Source organism: Amia ocellicauda, chromosome 12, assembly GCF_036373705.1.
Source record: "Amia ocellicauda isolate fAmiCal2 chromosome 12, fAmiCal2.hap1, whole genome shotgun sequence".
In the NCBI taxonomy this organism is placed as follows: Eukaryota; Metazoa; Chordata; class Actinopteri; order Amiiformes; family Amiidae; genus Amia; species Amia ocellicauda.
The window spans coordinates 7,476,273-7,500,674 of NC_089861.1; the positions used below are offsets into that span (position 1 = coordinate 7,476,273).

The window sequence follows — 24,402 nt, forward strand, 5'->3', positions numbered from 1 at the left end:
ATAATAAAAAGGAATATGAATCGTTCAATCACTATATAATAATAAGGATTAAAACACTTGTTTTTAAATTACAGTAATAATGCAAGTTTGTTTTACTTTGCAATGTGCATACATTATTTATAATGATTAATTTATTGTGGTTGATAATTTTATCCTTAAATGGGCCCCACATTTAATCAGTTGCTAGTTTTAATGGATACATCTGATTATAGTACTGTACTTCAAAATACAGCAGTAGTGTCTCACACAGGATTTGGACCCATGCCATTTCAATTATAAATTCAGATCCCTAAGCAGTACTTTGTGCAGCTGCTTAAACAAAAAAAACAAACAAAACAAAATCTTTTTCATTCCTTAATTAAATACTTAGACATAGAGAAATAAATCCCCTTGGTTTTATAGGTCTTCTGAGATAGGACCGTCCACCATGGAGTGGTCTCAGATTGGCTTAAGTGGTCCAGCAGCTGCAGGTTGACTCGAGTTTAAGTCTTGACTGGAAATGGGTTATTATAGATGTTTCTCAGGAGATTTTCCCAGTTTACCAGCTCATTATAGACACCCAGTATACTGTACATAGTGGGAAAATGAGTAGTCTATATCTTGTCTGCTTCTGTACTTGCCTTAAATCAATGTGTTTCCATTGGCTCCTCTCACTATACAGCTGAGTTCATTTGGATTTGTGTCATATGAATTTATCTCAAAACCTAGCACTGACCTGATTGAATCTGGAACTGATGTCAACTCAGTCTGCAGGAAGTTGCCCCTTGGCCATAGCAATCCTTACCTTGTACAGTGTAGACATTGTTAATGTTGTAAATGACTATTGTAGCTGGAAACGGCTGATTTGTAATGGAATATCTAGATAGACGTACAGAGGCCCATTATCAGCAAAAGGCTAATTGATCAATAGAAAACCCTTTTGCAATTATATTAGCACAGCTAAAAACTGTTGTGCTGATTTAAAGAAGCAATACAACATATTCAGAAAAAGTATTCTTATTGTTTGATTTTCATCCCTGGACCTATTTCGCCTCGTCTTACATCCTTCCGTCGGCAACGTTGACTTAATTCTGCAGTCAGCACGTCTTCTCGACTTTCGTTGCTGGTCTCGGAATCAATTATGACATTTGGGGGATGACTGTTAAACATAACTAATTGAATTATATAATTAAGTAGCTGAATATACAGTGCCTATTCACCCCCCCCCCCCCCCCCCCCGAACTTTTTCACATTTTATTGTGTTACAATATCTTACATTTGGATTAATTTTAATTGTTTTTATTTTCCTTTTGATTTACACAATCTATGTTCAAATGGCAACCAACTGCCACTGTATGATTTCAGATGGAGTAGGTTACACCTGCTGGAGTTTCAAAGATAATAAAAACATACCAATATTTAATAATAGTAATAATGCATTTTATAGCTTTTCAGTAGACTATGTGGCTTTTGAAGAAGATCAAACCTGATGATGCATAGCCTAGGGGTTCGTTTTTGTTTATGGTCATTTTCTTTTCATTATACAAATGCCATTTTGCAGAGCCTATACCAGTGGAGCAAGTAGATTTGAATTTTTGCTGGTTTGGCAGCTTGCAGATCCTTGCCCCCACAGACAAAAATGATTCAGCAAAACTTTCACCCATCTCCTCAGGCTGCAGAATCATCCTTTCTGTGGCTTTGTGGTTTAAACCATGGCTCATCTTTCATCCCTTTTTTTTTAGTTCCACTTCCTGAACAATTATGTTCTGCGCTTGGAACACGGTATGGTTTGTTGCGACCGACATTGTCATTGACCCCTGTTAAACACTAGCTATATTTGATTTCAATTCAACCGCCTTCAATTTCACACTGCAGTTTTCTAACCTTCACGCCATCCAACAACATAGAGACGTTCCCATGACAATTGGGATTCTACTACTGACTGCTTGTTGTGACATACTCATGCTCAGGGCATATTTTAATGCTTAATGCAAGTTGTCAAAGCAAATGTGTATTAGCAATGCTAATCATAATTGATCAATGCTATATGATTACAGCCAACATGATACTGCTCATGTTAATGTGCATCAGTATTTAACAATTTTTTGTATTATTATTTTTGGCATTTAAATTGAAAAAACAAACCATTGTTATACACTGTTTATAAAAGAGGCTTATTATTCATACCTTGTAAAGCCTGATAATACAGTTTAGTTTAGTTGTAATATTTTAAATTAAAAGTAAATTGTTCAGTGTGTTTTCATGCTGTTACATAAGCTTTAAGCATTTAAATTCACGCATTTAGCCTCAATATTACACTGTGTCATGGACAATACACATCAAGCAGTAAAATACTTACTAAGCATTTGCATGTCACAACCTTTCAGTATTCATACAGATGACACAGGCTGTCTTTCTCATTGTAAATAATTGATTTGATCTTTAAATATGTATGCCTGTAAAAAAAAGTTAGGCAAACCTAGCAACACGTTTTTAACCTGTAAAAGTGTCTTACTGGTACAGCAAACCGGTAACAGTGTATTTCAGTATGGGGTAATGGACAGTACTGGCTTATTCCTCCACTGGTCTATAGGAACGCAAAATTCTGGAACATATTATGTATCTCAGATTCACAGTCGTTTTCAGTTGGATTCAGAATCTGAGATCACAATGTTCTGGAACACATGATACAATAATTAAAGCAGCAGGAATGTTAGCACAATTATTTAAGCCAACAAATACAACTAAAGTGTTGGATTATATACTATAGTATTTACCATTTGATTCAACCAATGTTAAATTTGGTTTCGATTGATTTCGTATTTTGGTTTATACTCTAAATGTCTGTTTGAGTTTTATTATCCTGTACTGGATGTAGTGGTTATTGGAAACCGATGGATGGATCTTCAAAATTTACAGTCAAGTAAAGTCAGCACTGTGTACATTTTAAAAACAAGGCCCCAAAACCAAATCAATTAGACATTTGAATGCTTCAATATAATATTTTTACATAATCCATAAATTACATATTTATTGTGCCTCAGATTTTTTGTTTTATCCACGTTATTTCCCCAAAATCTAATTAGATTTTTCATTGCTGTGTCTGGCCAATTTGCTGCCTCCTGTTTCACCTCCTGTATTAATACATATAGCAACAAGACATAAGTGTTGTACTAATTCTGTTATGGCAATAATTTAATTAGCTATCCACACCTTTGCTCTGAAGCCCAAGTTGTAATGCTCTGTTACTGCAATCTGAGAATAAGCAATAAAAACCTTATGTGCAAATGTTGCTTATCTGTTAACCATCAGCTTGTGTAAACACAGGTGAGGTCTGTTTTTCCAACAATTTCAGAAAAAATTGTGTTTAAGAAGGAAATCTACATTGATTTGTAAATCACTGAACCAAACACAAACACACATAAATATGAATGGAAAACTGTTTGAGGTGAATTGCACTCAATGCAAAGGCCACGGGATAAATAGATTTGTGTACCCTGACAAGTGGCTTAGTGTTCACTGGGGCAGTTAAGTTTTCTTTTTTTTTCTCTGAACTCAATGTATTTTTGAATTCTCTGAGAAGGCATAGGAATGTGACCTGTCAAGGAGCACTTTTTTCCTTTCCTTGAGGTGGTTTGAGGTTCTGCATAAGCAATAAGATTAAACCTCTTTTTTTTAAACTAAATATTCGTATCTGAAGGTTGTCCTGCTGGGCTATTTCATATTGCTCATCTAGCTTTTTAATGTGCTCCAAATACGTCGTTTGGAATTCATTCAAAGTCTCTGAGACTACAAAATTTGACTTTCTTGCCGTTTCTCTGTGTCAACAGTGTTTTTCACTGTGATTTGTTCAGGAATATGTTGCCTTGATAACAGTTCAGAAATAAAATATGTTCTTTCATTTAATAATATTTACCATTTAGAATGTATGCTATACAATTTGAATGTATATGAAAAACTTAATCTATCCATAGCATTTAACATCTTGCTATAACATAGACTAAGTTTATAAAACAAAATGTTCAGTACTTGTTCTGTTCTTTCATTTTGCGGATTGGATTGCTATTTTTTGTTCAGTGTAATCTATTGTTTTAATCCCAATGATAAAATCCCTCTCCCTTACAAAAGGTATAGTCAGAGAATCATTTACAAAATGTATCCTGCTCGATGAATGCAGTAATATATGTAATAGGGTAGTTTTCTAATAAAAATCCAGATCTGTGCTATTGCTTTTTAACTGCTGAGGGAAAAAACAGCACCCTTAACATTTTGTAAATGTGGAACAATTAACATTATTTCAACAAGCACATGCCATCTGAAAAAGTATCAGCTGTGCTTTGGAGAATAATTGATCAATGCGATTTAGACAACACTTAAAATAAAATCTCTTAAAATGTTTTTTTTTGGGATATATCAGAGTAGTAGCAATGACAATATTTTTAACATTGCTATATCTGTTAGGATGTTCTCCAGGGTGTTTTATCTTATGACTACATGTTGCAACTGTTGCAACAGTGGCCAATCCATCCCAAATGAGCTTGAAGTCTAAGATGAATCACTATGATTTTTGGGAATACTTTGCTGAAGCAGTTTAGCCTACCTTTAAATATTAAATTACAGGGTTTTCATCATAAACTTGCAAAAATGAGTCGCAGATAAAGGTTCTCAATTATCACACCTCATGCTGCTGGCAACTTGTTAAGAAGTTTTTGGGGAGTTTGCTTTGAACAGTCCTTATTATTAAACTGTATACAGGCAATGTGACAGACACTAACCATAGTGTTGAGATTTCATTAAGAAAGTTACATTGTCTTAAAGGAACACTAAGATAAATAATGGATAGATAAACATTACAATCTTTAAATGTTAAGTCCAAATCATGCATTTTGTTTGTCAAAGCCATGCCATTGTAATGTAAATTTAGAAGCTGAAACTGTTTCTCTAGCACCTATATCACCAACCAATTATTTAATTGTAGACAAAAATGAAGAACAGATGTCCCACCTTATAAGAAACTGAGTATAATATCACCATGTCTATCAAAAATGTTTAACTATATATAGACAGTGTGTCTGTCTTGGAACTTGTCATCCTTTGATCTAGTACCTTTAATACACCATTTCAAATGATGACATACCTCTTCAGCAGGTTATAATGAATCGTTACTCAACAGTCAGGAAGTTCATTAAAATTTGTCATTATACACGGTTCTAAAATGGACCATTCAACACTGGATCAAGGACATTGATTCCCTGTTTTAAAATCAATGAGTTGCTAATGAAAGGGTGCAGTACAAATGTAGGTTAGGTTGTAATCTAAGATACAATTCCATTATTACTAAAATTAAACTGCAGGATTATGTCTATAAGGAGGGGTTAGTTATGGTCAACATCATTTTCTGAATGATGGCCATAGAAAATCATATATAAATCTGAAATAAAGCTAAATAATAATAAGATTTTCTTGTGCAAATGTCAGTCAATACATTTTAAATGGTTTACTGTTATTTTAACATAATTGTGTTAGTTACTATCTTGGTTCATTATACTCTCAAACACATTTGCAAGTGCCAGTCCGGGGTAATCTGTAATTTCTACATTTGATGGTGCAGTCACAGGATTAACATACAGGATGCAATAGAAAGGAGCGCTAGTGGAATTTAAACAGCTTTTAATTTATGTCAACTGTACAAATATCCCACCTCTTATTTGCTCAGTTTTGTCACACCAGCCAGACCATTGCAATGTCATTCTCCTTTAGGGTGGCTTGTGTTTTAGGTGTTTCTCTTGTGTAATGGTGGTTCTTGTCTTCTACAGCAATCATATGAAATGTTCAGTACCTGATCAAATTGAGCTGTAATCCATAGGTAACCTCTTTGCCACCATTGAGAAATGTGTCCTTCTTGTCCTTTTAGATATGATATATATAGACAGTCCAGCACTTGATGATCTATTAAAACTAAAGTGGTTGAATTATCCCTTAACGTTGTAGGCTTCCGATTTAGTGATTTTAATGTTAATATGTACTGCATACAGTACACAAGGCAACTGTGTGATTCATCAGAGGCTAGTAAGGAATACTGCTCTACAAAGGCTGCTAATTCTGCAACAATACTGGGACTCATTTATCACAATTATCAAAATGTGAAGTATAGGGGATAATTAATGCTAAAATCTAGTGCCTCGTGTAATTATGTATTGACTATTAAGAGGGTGTTTTGTGGGAGGGGTATGGAAAGACATGGCTGATGACATTGACACTTGCAAATGAAGAACTGCAGCAGGGGTTTGTTTTGATTAATCAGAGGAGCAGTTAAAAATCAGGACATGGATTCACCTGGTAAGAGGGCCAGATAAACCCTGCAACTGTGGTAGAATTCTTCTCATCTCTTGTCAGGTGAATCAGTTTCCATTATTTCTTCTTCACTATACTGATGAATCAATACAAATTCTTGCAGCTTGTCTTCTGTTCTAAGTGGGTGTCATTGCATTGTATAGCTCTCCCATAAAACACTACTAGAATAATGCAGGTCAACTAATCGTTGTGTGCAATACTAGCTTAAACTAATCTACTGTTAAAAAAAAGTAATATCTGTACAATATATAACACACAATAACATATTTTATTTAATATATTATTGACTTGAAAGTGCATACCATTCAACAAACACATACACGCACTATATGCTTGACGGACACATCATATACAGTGTATATATTGTGGCACTATGTGTGGATGGACACTGTGCTGTGCTTGTTATATAGGCTTATTATATAGGGCTGGTGCAGCAAAAAGAAACGGACATGTTTCGATATATGAGCACGTTACAAGTAAAGAGTCCAAATAAGAGAGAGAGATGCATGGTCAATCAAAATTAATTTATTACAAGCAGCTGCGCAGAAGGCATCCAAGAAGCAATCTCAAGAACAGTTTTAGAAAAGTTATGATGTACAGGCACTTTTATGCAGATCAGACAGGAGAGAAAGATAACAGGCCAACTTGTCTGTCCCGTGATGAGTGGAAACCAGGGTAAAATTAAAGCATACGTAATGTTTAATATAAGGTGGCTTTGTACGATGTATCAAGCCCAAATTGCTGGTGAAAACTGGTTCTTATCAGACCCTGTTCTTCTACACAGAGGGAAAAAAGTATTTGATCCCCTGCTGATTTTGTACGTTTGCCCACTGACAAAGAAATTATCAGTCTTATAATTTTAATGGTAGCTGTATTTTAACAGTGAGAGACAGAATAACAACAAAAAAATCCAGAAAAACGCATTTCAATACATTGATTTGCATGTTAATGAGGGAAATAAGTATTTGATCCCCTATCAATCAGCAAGATTTCTGGCTCCCAGGTGTCTTTTATACAGGTAACGATCTGAGATTAGGAGCACTCTCTTAAAGGGAGTGCTCCTAATCTCAGCTCGTTACCTGTATAAAAGACACCTGTCCACAGAAGGAATCAATCAATCAGATTCCAAACTCTCCACCATGGCCAAGTCCAAAGAGCTGTCCTAGGATGTCAGGGACAAGATTGTAGACCTACACAAGGCTGGAATGGGCTACAAGACCATCGCCAAGCAGCTTGGTGAGAAGGTGACAACAGTTGGTGCGATTTATTCGCAAATGGAAGAAACACAAAATAACTGTCAGTCTCCCTCGGTCTGGGGCTCCATGCAAGATCTCACCTCGTGGAGTTTCAAAGGCAGCTGGGACCATAGTCACCAAGAAAACAATTGGTAACACACTACGCCGTGGAGGACTGAAATCCTGCAGCGCCCACAAGGTCCCCCTGCTCAAGAAAGCACATGTACTGGCCCATCTGAAGTTTGCCAATGAACATCTGAATGATTCAGAGGAGAACTGGGTGAAAGTGTTGTGGTCAGATGAGACCAAAATCGAGCTCTTTGGCATCAACTCTTTGGAGGAGGAGGAATGACCCCAAGAACACCATCCCCACCGTCAAACATGGAGGTGGAAACATTATGCTGTGGGGATGTTTTTCTGCTAAGGGGACAGGACAACTGCACCGCATCAAAGAGACGATGGACAGGGCCATGTAACGTCAAATCTTGGGTGAGAACCTCCTTCCCTCAGCAAGGGCATTGAAAATGGGTCGTGGATGGGTATTCCAGCATGACAATGACCCAAAACACACAGCCAAGGCAACAAAGGAGTGGCTCAAGAAGAAGCACATTAAGGTCCAGGAGTGGCCTAGCCAGTCTCCAGACCTTAATCCCGTAGAATATCTGTGGAGGGAGCTGAAGGTTCGGGTTGCCAAACGTCAGCCTCAAAACCTTAATGACTTGGAGAGGATCTGCAAAGAGGAGTGGGACAAAATCCCTCCTGAGATGTGTGCAAACCTGGTGGCCAACTACAAGAAACGTCTGACCTCTGTGATTGCCAACAAGGGTTTTGCCACCAAGTACTAAGTCGAAGGGGTCAAATACTTATTTCCCTCATTAACATGCCAATCAATTTATAACTTTTTTGAAATGCGTTTTTCTGGATTTTTTTGTTGTTATTCTGTCTCTCACTGTTAAAATACACCTACCATTAAAATTATAGACTGATCATTTCTTTGTCAGTGGGCAAACGTACAAAATCAGCAGGGGATCAAATACTTTTTCCCTCACTGTACGTATCAGGCAGTTGTATCGCTCTACTGGGTGGAGCAGATCAAGTCCTGAGAGGGGGAGCTTCAACCCACATCAGCTACACATACAAAAAACAAACAAAAGCCTAGATCTTCTTTGGAGCCTAACTAATGCTTATTCACATATCCCTCTCTAAAACACAAATGCTAATAAAAAACAAACACAAAGCAAAGCAAGTCCAATAGCAAAGTTTAGTTAGCAGTTTTCCTTTTCCTCTCTCTCTCTCTCTCACATATATATATATATATATATATATATATATATATATATATATATATATATATATATATATATATATATATATATAGTGGTATTAACTACTTTAGCAGTTTAGCATACCATCATATCAAGTTAGAAGGGACCATAAACACATCTGACAGGAGATTTTCAGTAATTTGCAGTTGGCACGATGGTGACATCTGCTTCCAGGAGAATGGGCTACGTAATAATATTTATTAGGACTGCTGGACTAAACTGCTGTGAGTGCGACCTAACATACTGTTGTATGTATTTAAGATGGATTTGCTTATACTGCTTGTTTTTATCAGAATTAATTGGTTAATTAGTCATATATTTGCTATAAGCACGTTTGACTTGGGTAGTATACTTAACTCAGTTATTTCAACTAAACATTTAAATACACTTCTTCTTCTACTCCTCCACCTTATTATTATTACTTCATGTTAAATTAATTATAGCCCACTTAGTGAAAAAGTTATAGAGGCATAAAATATAGATGACAGACTTTTTTCAGTTTTGAGGATGAATGAAACACATTTCATTGTGTAATCCAGAAGGCTTGGATACAGCTTGTCAAAAGCAATAGGAATCTATTACCTTGTTTAAACATAGAAAGCCTCATTAACTATCTTCCAGGGCTCTTCTGGGTGCGCAGTATTTAGCTTATTCCTGATTAGCTGAAATTACAATGTTTGACCACACTTTCTCTCAGTCTATTTAAAAGTTTGAAAGGCATTCATTAACACCAACATTATAGCTGCAGTCAATTTGACTCCTGCTACTGAGAATTTGACCAGTTGACATCTAGCTTGACACTGGTATTTTGTCAACTGGGCTTTATCACGAGAGATGAGGAGTGGATTAGACAGGTATTTACACCATGTGAAATCCTAACATGAGGAAATCACCTGACTCAAACTGAAAATGAAGCTTCATAGTTTAGTGTAATAAAATAAGTTAGTGTAGTAAAATAATTCTGATTATTGTAATTGGAACATTATTAAATTCATGTTTGCAGATTGATTGACACATAAATGCAGGATATATATGTGTTATCTGTAGCCCTTTTCTTTCTAATTGCTTGAATTAATTGTAGCTTTTGATTCATTTTTCAATGTACTGGTAACAGACAGAAGCAATCTTCAGAATCTTTAAACTACTTAATTAATCTACTTAATAAAAAGAAGCCTCCCATATATATAATATATATAATATATAAAATATATATATATATATATATATATATATATATATATATATATATATATATATATATATATAACATATTATTATGTAATTATTTCTAGGCTATATCATGCTTAAAACTATATTTTAAGAATAATGAAGCAAACCCTATGTATTGTATTACAATCAGATTACTATGCTATTTGTTTATAAATGCATATTCTTATAAATTCCATTGTGGTAAGAGTGCTATATAATGGTTATATTTTTTAAACAGTTTTAATAAAGTATGTCAGTGGTTACAATAATATATAATTTGGCTGGAAACGTGTTAATTTCGTAGAGCAATGGAATATATCTGTTTTGTATTTTGTGTGCATGTCAAACCAAACCACTGTGAATCCTGAAAATCATTCAGAGTAGGTATTTCTTTCTTGATGACTTTAATATGGTGCAAAGGCAGTCGACTTATAAAAATCAAAATTACAGCACGAATGTGTGTTTATTGATCGGCAGGTTGCCTTTAATTGTTGAGGGGCCAAAGAGTTGCCTCCCAGGAAGTGGTTGATTGGCTGCATAAAAAATCAGTTAAAAACATAAGAAGAAGAAAGTTTACAAACGAGAGGAGGCCATTTGACTCATTGTGCTCGATTGGTGTCCTTTAATAACTAAGTGATCCAAGGATCCTATCCAGTCTATTTTTAAATGTTCCCAAATTTTCAGCTTCAGCCACATCGCTGGGGAGTTTGTTCCAGATTGTGACAACTCTCTGTGTGAAGAAGTGTCTCCTGTTTTCTGTCTCGAATGCCTTGAAGCCCAATTTCCATTTGTGTCCCCGGGTGCGTGTGTCCCTGCTGATCTGGAAAAGCTCCTCTGGTTTGATGTGGTCGATGCCTTTCATGATTTTGAAGACTTGAATCAAGTCCCCACGTAGTCTCCTCTGTTCCAGGGTGAAAAGGTTCAGTTCCTCAGTCTCTCAGTAGGACATTCCCTTCAGACCTGGAATAAGTCTGGTTGCTCTCCTCTGAACTGCCTCTAGAGCAGCGATATCTTTCTTGAAGTGTGGAGCCCAGAACTGCACACAGTATCCAGATGAGCTCTAACTAGCGCATTGTACAGTCTGAACATCACTGCCCTTGTTCTCAATTCTACACTTTTGACAATATACCCTAGCATTCTGTTTACCTTTTTATTGCTTCCCCACATTGTTTGGATGGGGAGAGTGAGGAGTCCACATAGACTCCTAGGTCTTTCTTATGCGTTACTTCATCTAGTTCTATTCCTCCCATAGTGTAATTATAGTGGACATTTTTGTTACCTGCATGTAATACCTTGCACTTGTCCACATTGAATTTCATCTGCCAGGTGTCGGCCCACAACTGAATATTATCTAAGTCCCTTTGAATAGCCTGTGCCGCCGAGATTGTATCTGCTGAGCCACCTATTTTAGTATCATCTGCAAATTTGACAAGTTTGCTAACTATCCCAGAGTCCAGATCATTAATATAGATTAGAAAAAGCAAAGGCCCTAATACTGATCCCTGTGGAACTCCACTAACAACCTCACTCCAGTTAGAAGCAACTCCCCTAATCGACACCGTCCATTTCCTAGACATCAACCACTTCATAATCCATCTACTTACATTACCCTGAATGCCTACAGCTTCCAATTTGAGGATCAGTCTTTGGTGTGGAACCTTATCAAAAGCTTTCTGGAAATCTAAGTATATCATATCATATGCTTTCACATGATCCACAGCTGCAGTTGCATGTTAAAAAAATTCTAATAAATTAGTAAGACATGATCTGCCTCGTCTAAACCCATGTTGACTATCTCCAAGAATATGGTTTTCATTAAGATGCTCCTCTATTTTCTGTGTAATCATTTTTTCCAACATTTTACAGGTGACCCAGGTGAGACTGGCTCAGTTTTGTCCCCTTTCTTGTGGATTGGTATGACATTTGCCATCTTCCAGTCAGTTGGCACATCCCCTGTTCTAAGTATGTTTTGGAATATTTGAGTTAGCGGCCTATAAATAATTTCCCTAGTTTCTTTAAGTACTGTTGGAAATATACCATCTGGCACAGGTGATTTGTTGGTTTTTAATTCTGCTAGTCCCTTTAGTACTTCCACCTCATTTATCCTGATCTCTCTTAGGGTTTGACTGGACTGGTTGTTAACCTGTGGCATATTATCTGTTTTTTGCTTCTGTACAATACTCATTTAGAACATTTGCCACATCTTGTTCGTTTTCCAAGATACTTTTGTTGCCCTTGTTGCCCTTTATCTGTTTCATTTCCTTCTTTATTGACCTCTTGCTGTTGTAGTATTGAAAAAAACTCTTTGCATTAGTTTTAGCTCCAAGAGCTATGTTTCTTTCTATTCCCTCTTTGCTTTCCTGATCCCTTTCTTAAAGCTAGGGTGTGCAATCTTTTCCTGAAACATTTTTTGTTATACTGGTTGAAAGTCTCTTCACATCCTGATAGCAATCAATAATTTAAGTGGTCTAAATGTAAAAAATATATATATATATATCTTCTGTGGAAGAGACAGGACTAAGAAAGGATCGACCAATCATTGCATTCGGTCCAAATTTAATGATAGGATGTCCTTCCTCTCTGTCAATCTATATTTGCATACCGCCACGCAACTTGTTCGCACAGACAATCACACATCATCAGCGTGGGAACCTTGACACTGTGCAGAGCGAGCACGAGAATGGAAGGTGAAAAACATAATAACCGTAAATAAGATGTTTACGTTTGTTATTATTGTAATGTCTAACCTATGAATGAGACACGCGATAATCTGAGCGATCGATTCCACCTACACGTCTCTCTTTTGTATACGCTATACAACATTTTCTTTCTCTTGATATTTTTTTGCATAATTCTATTAAAACATTTTGGCCAATGTTTTTTGGTCCTCAATTTGCTAAGTTTTGGTACAAATTGCTCCTGAGCCTCAAGTAGTATATTCTTAAAATATAACCATCCATTTTCTACTGAATCTGTATCCAGTGTGCTCCAGTCTACCTCTTCTAAGTGCCGCCGCATACCTTCAAGTTTTGCTTTTCTAAAATTGTTATTGTTAAAATTCTAACAATCATTGTTTTAGACTTGGAACTTGTTTTTTTAAAGAATGTCTCAAAGCTAACCATATTGTGATCACAGTTTGCCATTGGTTCTCTAACTAGTGTCCATTTGACTCTATCTTGGTCATTTGAAAAGATCAAGTCAATGCATGCGCTCTCTCTCTGGTTGGTTCCCTGACAAATTGAATTAGAAAGTAGTCATTTACCATCTCATCCATTTCAATTTCTACTTCTGTAGTCCCAAATGGGCTTTCTCAGTCTATGTTTGGGAAATTGAAATCCCCCATTATAACAGCTACATCCTTGCTACATGCAGTCCTGATTACATTTTACAATGCAACATCTTTCTGAATATCTGAGTTGGGTGGTCTGTAACACTCTCCTACCACTGATCCTCCAGATCTTTTATTCAAAAGCTTAACCCACAAAGATTCTGTTTCGTTACTAGGATCTAATTTGAGTTCTTCTGCCTCTGTGACATTTTTGACATTTAAAGCTACCCCACCATCTCTTAGATTTTGCCTGTCTCTCCTAAACTGTGTGTATCCTTTCAACAGGCAGAGACAGGCAAAATGGAAAACGTGGCAATGGCAGTCCTCACTGCAATTGCATGGTGAATCGGCCAATCAGATTCTGAGGTGACATGTGAAAAACAATTCAGGAGGGAACAGTAAAAGGAAAACGAAAGAAACAACCTTTATATGAAGTGCTTAAAGCAGTTTTTGTTATCTGTCCCCCATGAGCATCCTGGTGAGATCATTTTGTGTAAATGCTCTCAATACATGGAAACCATATTTGTGTGACTTTTCTGCTGAAATAGCACTAACTGCATGCATGGCTAGTTTACGTATGAACCCCTGCCTTTAGCTCAGATCTCGCCTAAGTATACAGTAAATTGCCAAAAATGCATACACCAAGATAAATAAACAAACATACTCCCAAAGCTCCCAAAACTGAAACATAGTAACAGAAAACAACATTTCATTATGTTTTTTGTTATCAGTAGACATGTTTCGAGGTGTAATCTGATGTTCTATACTTTGAAAAAGCCTGTTTTTCTTACTGTACCCTTTAGTCACAGCCTCTGTCCAGACAGTCACCATCATCTTGAAGCGTTTTGCAATTATAAGATAAGACAGATGTGAGGAACAGTTCCCAGTCACTCCATTTGCATACAAAACATTCTTGTTTTTGTCCCAAATAATAAATCGGATGCTTCAATGAATCGGGGCACTGATGAGAATAAAAAAATGCCTTTGCTTTATACTCGGACAAGTAAGAGTAATTCCTTCCTAGATATTATTCAATGGACCGGAATCCAATGATCAAACATTCCGTTTTCATCTGTGTCCCACGTTCTCTAATGCTGAAACTCATTGAAGGATGTCATATGACTGAGCCAGGCAAATTTGCAAACTGTACTTTCCTAGGGAAAGCAGTAATGAAGATTTTCCATCTTTGTGTTTCTGTACAGAATATTAATGTTATTAAACTTAACATAACATTTCAAGAGCGAGCAACAGGTTTTGAGATAAAGAATCAACATTGCAAAGAAATCATCTGGTAAGGTGAAAAAGATTAAATAACTCAAGATTTTAAATGAACACAAAATTCTGAACTGAACATGAATGCACAAATACATGTAGATTGAGTGTGATCACAACATTTGGCAAGTTGTTATTTTCAAGTGAAATCATAAAAGTTATGGAAATCCTGTTTGTGGTAAAACAGTTCAGTTAATCTTATTGAAGATAAGGGGGTGGGACATTGCATGTAACCATGGGGAACTCATTAACGATTTGTCCACCAAAGCTGCCTATAGGCTGCTGTGTGCTGTCACTCAGGCAGACCCTCCTCCTGGCTACTTTAACTAGTACAGCACACAGACACCCTGCATCTTTTTACCATGTAAAATAGGCTCATGTGCCTTTGGGTAGTATTATTTTTTTCAGATAACTAGGGTTGCAGAATGTCTGTCCACTGTACTAGTTAAAGCAGGGAGAGGGAGGGTCTGCCTGAGTGACAGTCTTTCATGCGATCCCCATCGTAACATGCAATGCCCCATCCCCTTCACTTGAAAGATAACCACAGTTTCACATTAGAACTGTAGTTTCCATTAGTAATAATTCATTAAAATAACACAATGGAAAAGTTAACTATATGTTACTGTAGTGTGTACACACATTGCAGTGGACTCAGAGGCCATGGTATAAGGATGTGCTGTAAGAAAATGCTTATAGGTTCAATGTCATGAAGCAGCATTATAACATCCGCTGTACCCAATATGTTTCTGATGGTTCTCTGACACATTGATCTGAAATACCTGAGATAACAAATCTGTAACATTGTTATTGTTATCATCATGTTTCTCTACTAGGACATTTGCCAACACTAAGACAAAGAATGAAACAACTTTAATGTCGTCTGTGTTTGGAGTCCACAGGTTTCCGTGAAAACAGTCCAAGGGTGACTTTTCTTAGAAATATGCTGTACATATGCTTATGAAATTTGAGATGTGTAATTTCAGCGCTGACAGCGCTGATATATTACTGTTTACCAACCTGTCAAATTGACCGATATGTTAATTTCTTTATGGTTATGTTATTTATAATATTAATCAGCACACTAGCTTCTGATATTTTGAGCTGTGATTTGATTATTGAGTGCAGCCCTCATGAAAGCAGCATTCATCATAGCTGTACACTGTAAGATTATCAGTCTATTGTAAAAGAGGCATTAGCTGTCCTATGTTTGTCTGCGACTGCGAGAATGCAGGTGCAGGCCATTATCCCATTCTCTAAGGTGAATATAAATTGTATTCTTCACAAATGAGAATTATACTACAGTGAACAACATAATTGTGGACTGAAAATGTTTTACAAGAGAGAGAAGCACTGCAATTTACCTGAAAATAAATAATGGAGATGAGACCCTTCAATAAATCCCACTGTGACGAGTGGCATATGTTTTATACACAATATCAGCCTGTGGCAAGTGCACTGCCCAAACAGAGTATAAATATATTTATATAAAACAAAACAAAAAAAATCTTAATCGCTTACATATTTTGATTGTAGCATTTACTTTTGGATGGTTTGATATTTAAAATATTTGCATGCTATATTCTACTTATTTTTTATAAAATTGGCTATTTTTAATATTGGTCATTGTGGAAATGGTTATTTGTTTCTATTTAAATTACACAGATATATATTGCAATCAAAACTATTATTTGTCTTTCAGTATGACCCATTAATAATGATATAGCCTAAATGATGTTATTTAAACCACTATGGCACTACTAGGTATGAGTGAAACTACGGTGCTTCTAGTGTTAAGCCTAACCAATGCAATCTCTGTGTGTGATGCTTGCAATTAGAATTCCAATTTTCTATTTCAATTAGAAAATTAATCATCAATATTGGAACTGTGTACACTGTAGCTGTGAGAAAGTATGGGAGATGAAGGGCTGCAACTATTCAGGGAAGTAGACAACAATGCCGTGGCATTGCCGTGTATTTTTTTTATTATTATTTTTGTCATTTAGCTGATGCTCTTATCCAGGGCAACTTACATTTGTACCCATTTATACAGCTGGGCATTTTACTGGAGCAATCTAAGTGAAGTACCTTGCTCAAGGGTACAACAGCACTGCCCCACCCAGGATTTGAACCCACAACCATGCCTATATACACAGAGGCATGAGAAAAGTACAGAGTCTCAGCGCAGTAACAGGAAGTTACCTTAGGGGATCACTGTTCTAAACATTAGGGTCTGAACACCACGAGATAGCCAACACCAGTATGTCGATGGACAAGGAAGATGATGTCAGACAGTGGTGCATCTCTGAGGAGAGTTCCGGGCATTGTCAGTACTCTGGAAGAGTGGGCCATGACACCACCTGTAGACTCACAAGCCATGATGTCGACAATCCAGTGGTACAGAGGCTGTTTAGACAAGGCCTGGCCCAGTGTTCTAGCTCAATCTAAAAGAAATAGTGAGAGCAGATGCATCAAAAAGTAGCATGATCTACTTGCTTTAGAAGATAGGGAACAAAGACTTAAATATCAAGTATGTGAGCAATACAATACTGTATTAACTAGAAAACAATTACATTTTTTGTAAGCAGAATAGTAGTTAAATACAAGACCATTCAATCAACCATGTCTAATGGTATTCTTTCAGCTGAAAACGAATAAACAACCCTTCCAGGAGTTTTACCAAATGTTGAAGAACACATCAGCCAGAACCCTTGGGCAAGTTCAACACAAACAGTAATAAATGCAATCGAGCTAGTGCCAGAACCATAGGAATGGGAGAAAGACAGTTCCCTCTGCAACTATAATGGTAGATATTACTCAGTACTGCAATTCGGTTTTTTATGCTTATTAGAATTAACAAGTTACAGTCAACATAGAGCCTTCCACGTTTGCTGCATTTCCCATACTGATGATTGTTTCAAACTGAAATAAGACTGCTTTGTTGAACAGTTTTGTGTTCTATACATCTCACCTATGCAACAGTGAACTGTTTTCTTGATTGTGTAACTTCAGCCCTCAAACATGTTCTGTAAATTCTCAAACCTATGTTTAATTTGCTGCTCAAATGGTAAATATTTCAAAGTTGTGACAGATTTTGTACATAACTTTTCTTTTGATCTGTTACCTTTTAATATTATTCGTAGGTAGCAAAATATGTAAACTAATTCTTAACTGAGATCTGACATTAATTTCTCACTTATTTTTTTATTGATGTTGCTGTTTCTTGGAATGAAATGCAAAATGGAAAAGTAACCTTATGAACCTTACTATAATAATGATGTATGACTGTAAAAAGAAAGATGTGAAATATAGATATTGGGCAGCATTAATTTAACTAGATTATGTAAAGATTGCAGCTGATTGATATGAGTTAAGACTGGGGGGCATGTTATCTTTTTGACTGCTACACCATAGAAATAAATCTGTACATTTTTCTTCAGACTGAAACAATGTTTAATAAACTCTGAAATTATATAATTGGCAAATAAGTGTAGTGTAATGAATAATATTTAATATTGTGGATAATTTCAACTGCAACTGTATACAAAAGGATAACTTGAGCAGTCGTTTCAAGGTCATCTTAAGTTATCCCAAATACAGGTACTTAAAATGGCAATACAGTACAAAAAGTATATGATGCAACAATTTCTTATACAATGTCCCACTCCTATTTTAACTCATGCACAGAAATATATAATGCAAAAATGTGTCTTTTGCAGTCTGAAGTGCCTATGTACAACTTCCAATGATAGAGTTTGCAAACTGTTAGTTATTTCAGTATTGTGCACACAGGTTGCTATATAAGACAAAGACACAAACAGAAACTGTACCTCCACCCAGTTGCAAGGGAACTCAACATAATCACTGGAGATAAGTATTTGTTTCAGAATCATTATTAGCTCTTTAAAGATGATACATTGTACTAATCACTTCTCAATACAGAGTGCCTGGTCTCTTGTCTTACCCCTGCACTGGGCACACATTGTTAACCAATTGTGGCTTTTCTATAGGTGCTCAATGAAGTACTCATGTAATTACCCAGAAAGTAATATTCTCTCAAGAGATAGAAAGACAGAGAATACATCCTAAAATCCTGTATGAAACAAACACCCAAAACATTTAAAACCTTACAAATATAAAATAAATTCAACATTGACCAAAATTACAAAAAATGTATATCAGCAATATTATTTTCCACTTGTTATTAACCATTTTATTAAGTTATTATGAAAATTGTCTGTTTTTAAATACAATGTTAATACAAATGTAATAAACGATTACTTATGTAGACAGATGTTACGTGAGCCATTTAATAATTTATTATTATTATTATTATTATTATTATTATTATTATTATTATTATTATTATTATTATATTATTATTATGATTATTATTGTTATTATTATTACATTGGCAAATAGAACATGGTTACCATTTGATTTAATCAATTAACCATTTTCTGCACAATAATATTAACATTTTCGTTAAATGATGTATATGTGATTAAGAGTCTTAATTAAGCAAAAGTTAGACGTGGGATTTTCAAATTATGAAACCAGTATTTGATGGCATTTTTCCTTATGGTACAAGGAACCCTGTGTCAAATAACAGCTACCACCAGTTTCTGAGATTGTAATTTCCAAGTACATCACAGTTTTGATTTAATCCCATTCTAAATAACTTCTTAAAGTAAAATAATACTCGTTAATCATGTTATCTTTTGATTACCTTCAGATGTGCCCTTCAGGGTTTATTTTCCAGTGTCTTTGTGAGCACATCCTGAATTGTGCTATAATTTAACAGACAAATAGATTAGAAGGGTTCTCAACAAGATTTCCTTACGGAATACAACTCAGGACTTCATTTCTGACATAATGTAGTGGAATTTGCAGCATAATTGCACTATATATCAGCTGGGTCCTGGAGTTTCTCCATCAGTAAAACCTCCACCCAGCAAAATGTGTCTGGAGAACGCAGGCCAACAAAGTGGAACTTCTAGTGGATTCTGAGCTTTCCGTTTCAAAATTATTTTAATGTGTGTCTGACCGCACCTAGCTATTGTTTCTATGCAGACTTGGTCCCCAACCTGCCTGTAAAGGGGGCTACAACCAGATGCTGTGTTTAATGCAGAGTTCTCTGTCTTTAGGAAAGTATTTTGTCCCTCTTCAATGGAAAGTGGAAATACTTTAAATATGAATTTAGTGAAAGGGTACAACTTTGTATTTTGCGATTCACAGGTGGGTCAAAGTTTTGATTTCGTCATTACAGCCCTTGGGGAAGGATCTGGCAAAGTTTCCTAAACAGAGTGAAATGAAACCACAGAGGCAAGAGAATAAAAACTTTTTGATCAGGAGGCAGGGGGCAAAATTTTGCCTTGGTCCGATGAGTCACCACAAAGAAATACAAATGAAAAGTTGTAAGAGATTAGGAGAGGATGCCTGGGGAAGAGAATCATATTTGAACAGCATTATCTTTTTAGGTATTTCATTCCCCATATTTAAATTCAGTTTCCTATGCTCTCAGATGACCTCAAAGTAAAGTACGTTGTGAAAATAACAGGTGTGCATAATCCTTTCACAAGGGCGAATTAGTGACAGATTTAGGAGGGCAGTGTCTAATTAAGATCAGTCAAGGTCATTCCCCAGAACTCCATGTGACATCTTTGACAAGACAATTAAAACACCCAACAAACATATACTTTACATGGCTGGAGGCATCACTCTGAAAGGCAGCCTCAAATTACATGTGTTCTCATCAAGGTGAATGACAGTACAGCTATGGAACTGGGAAACTAAACTATGTGCAGATAAACAGGATTGTATTCTCTTTCATTTGTATAGACGGCAGTTCTCAACTCAATTGACAGTTACTAGGTCATTGGGTTATTATTTAAATGTTCTTCATAACTTTTGTAATTCATAATATACTTTGCTTTTACCATTCAATATCACTGCTTCTTAGTTTCATCAAAGGTCTGTAGATTGAAGATTGGGCATGTATAATAACATTACAAAAACTGCTTGTGACCTGATCTTCTGCAGTGGGCAGTGTTAAGGAAAAGAAAGGTGGTCATAGACAATACAATACCAATATATGTCTTTACTATACTTTAAATAGGAAATTAGTTTTGTTCGCTGCCTACATATTTTTTTTTTTTTATGTACTCAAAATGTTTTCTGTATTACATATATGATTAGTATATGTATGCCAAATTGTGGTCCATTTATGTCACCCAGTAACCATTTTGGAAGTTGAAATTATTACAGTAGTGTTGTTAATCCATTAATGAATCTATAAAACATATTTAAAAAATGTGATGTTATGTGATAATTACAAAATATTGATGACTGAGTAGTAATACCTTCTAATATTAAATGCTGTTAATGGGAAAATGTGTCACACACAGAATTCACACATTAAAAAAAATGTATTACGTTTGAAACGCAAGGAAACCTTTCGATATCCCATATTGTTTTTTGCACACTCACATTTTCTTCATATTACATTTACAGCATAATGTTTGTTGAATCAAACTTATTTGTGTATATTTTCCTGAGAGAGTGTTGAGCGTTGATCAGAAAGTTTATTCATACAAGCAGCTTGGGGAAGAAAGACACATGGAGGCGGTCTCCATGAGGTTTCTCTCCAAAGATACAATTTCAAACAGGCACATTTATACAGACCAGACTGGAGAGAAAGATAACAGGCCCACATGTCTGTCCCGTGATGAGTGCAAGTTCGGTTTCTGCCTGACAACTCGTTAGGAAAACCCATATATATTTAAACCGAGGAAAATGTAAGGCATATGTAATGTTTAATATAAGGGGGGTTTGTATGATGTATCAAGCCCAAATTACTGGAGAAAACTTGTTCTTATCAGACTCTGTTCTTCTAGGTATCAGGGTTGAACTATAGCACAGTACCGTAGCACAGTGAGACAGTGAGACAGTGACCTTGTTCACACAGATACACAGGGAAAGAAATGCAGTTAAACAATGTTCTCATTCTCATCTCCGTAACTCCTCAAATAGGCAATAGGGCATTCAAATGCTAATGCATGTAAACAGACATTTATGATTCTAACTAATTGTCACCAGTCACTGCAAATGTATTATGAATACTTTCCTAGAAACTTTAAATATGATCTCTAACATAACAGCAGCTACCTTACTAATAATACATTATTATTATTACTTAACAGATGTTAAAAATGTTAAAAAGAGATGACAAAGTTGAATACCACCACTACTACTACTACTACTACTACTACTACTACTACTACTACTACTAATAATAATAATAATAATAATAATAGAGATTCATTAATTCACAGAGTTTACTAATTCATGCACACACTTCTGAAAATCATACTTTATTAAACTACATACACAAATTATAAACCATGATTATTAATAATTGGTGCTCAGTGGTTTACAAAATTGTTGTCAAGGCTTAAAAATCTTAACAATAAAACAATAAAATCAAAATCAAATGTGAAAAATATAAACCGTTTTTTTTATTTGATATGAAAAAACACACAAAAAAAACTAGAAACTAAAACTAGATTTCTGATTTTCTTATGTTTTGTGCTAACATATGCACAGAGAAAAAAGCAAGTTCCAGATTGTGTATTCTCCTATTTGTCATGTATATGAATTTTCATTCTGCATAATTAATGTAAACCTGTCATTGTGTACTTTTTTTGTGTTTTTTTTATTTGCAATTCAGGTGTGGGCTTAAACTTTTGATTTGGTCCAGGCCTGTCAAATCAGTTTAGCTAAAATGTATGGTGCGATCTGTAAAGCTACCCCCCTTTTAATATAATTGTTTTGTTTCTCTTTTGCAGGAAACATATTTGTGGTAAGCCTCGCAGTAGCAGACCTTGTGGTAGCAATTTATCCATATCCCTTGGTTCTGACATCAATCTTCCACAATGGATGGAACTTGGGGTATGTTCACTGCCAGATCAGTGGATTTCTAATGGGACTCAGTGTCATTGGATCTATATTTAACATCACAGGCATTGCGATCAACCGCTATTGTTACATCTGTCACAGTCTCAAGTATGATAAGTTATACAGTGACAAAAACTCCCTCTGCTATGTTTTCCTTATCTGGGCGCTGACAGTTATTGCCATCGTGCCAAACTTGTTTGTGGGATCGTTGCAATATGACCCGAGGGTCTACTCTTGCACATTTGTGCAGTCCGCCAGCTCAGCTTACACTATTGCTGTGGTATTCTTCCACTTTATCCTTCCTATCATGATTGTTACCTACTGCTATTTGAGAATATGGATTTTGGTCATCCAAGTGAGAAGGAGAGTGAAGCCTGACACCCGACCTAAACTAACTCCACATGACGTTAGGAATTTTGTCACCATGTTCGTGGTGTTTGTTCTCTTTGCCGTGTGCTGGGCTCCTCTAAATTTCATTGGCCTTGCAGTTGCTGTAAATCCTAGCACAGTTGTACCCATCATTCCGGAGTGGCTTTTTGTATCAAGTTATTTTATGGCCTACTTCAACAGCTGCCTTAACGCCATAATCTATGGACTGCTAAACCAGAACTTCAGAAGAGAATACAAAAGAATAATCGTCTCCGTTTGCACTGCAAGGATTTTCTTTCCAGACAGCTCCAACGATGCAGCTGAAAGAATCAAAAGCAAGCCATCCCCTTTAATGACCAACAACAATCAAGTGAAAGTAGACTCTGTTTGAACAAACAATTGAAGTCATCACTGTGAAGAGAAATACCAAAAAATACAAATACAAATGCACAACAGCTTTCAGTCTGAGAAAAGTGTACAAACTATTTTCAATAGCCTCTTGAATATATACAATTTAAAAGACAGGGCGCTTTTATTATTTTGAAAGTATATAATACACTTCTAACCCTTTTGTATCTATGTTTACTGTTTACAGTGATACCATCAACAAACCTTTGTTGTGGATATATTTTATGAATACACCCTCTCAGAATTAATGTAATCAAGTGTAATGGATATGTGTACAAGATCATGAATGTTATAAGGCATCATTTAGCAACTTGTTTTTTTTCACTCATTTCCCTAAATATCTGTTTAAATCATTGTAAAAACTGTGTTCAGTACAGGGGCAACTTTTTTCAAACAGAGTTCCTGCAACTTTTTGATTGATTCAACATTAGACATCTGTCTTGCATAAGACTATTATATTTTGGATACATATATTTTTTGCTTCACAAAAATAAAATAAAAAAGCCACAATTAATGAAATACTCAAACAAACAAGCAAAAACAAACAAAATATAGCAAACATATATACATCATTTGAGAGAGGGCAGATCTAAGATGAAGAAAAACTTCCTTCATGGACCCAATTGTGACTGATGCACAATGCTCATTTGCATATTAAGCTGCTGCGTGCCCTCTCATGCATAAACACAATCCAAGCAGATCACAAAAAACCCTGCTTCTGTCACCATTCTTCTGTTAACAGTCCAGAAAAATATGTATTTATTGCCAGTTAAGGATAGTTATTATATAAAAAGTAATGTGCCGGGTTAGTAGGGAAGGTTTTTTTCTGTCCGTCACATTTTAACATGTATTCTACAGGTCTTCAGAGGGCATAAAAAAAAGAAAATAGAAGATGTATTGGGTTTTGTTTCTCCCATGAGTGAGGTTGGATGAACAACAAACAGATTCACCTTGATCTGGTTCTGTAGTA

The 24,402-nt window shown here is 35.7% G+C and overlaps 1 protein-coding gene across 1 annotated transcript in view; it reads left to right on the forward strand.

Annotated features, from left to right (window-relative positions):
* The window catches only part of LOC136764306 (melatonin receptor type 1A-A), a 41,456-nt gene extending 17,776 nt beyond the window's left edge, over positions 1-23,680 (forward strand). Inside the window, exon 2 of the mRNA XM_066718233.1 lies at positions 22,547-23,680. Within this exon, the coding sequence (XP_066574330.1) occupies positions 22,547-23,415 (869 nt within the window). The 3' untranslated portion in view covers positions 23,416-23,680. The remainder of the gene's footprint in view (positions 1-22,546) is intronic.
* Positions 23,681-24,402: the final 722 nt, after the last annotated feature.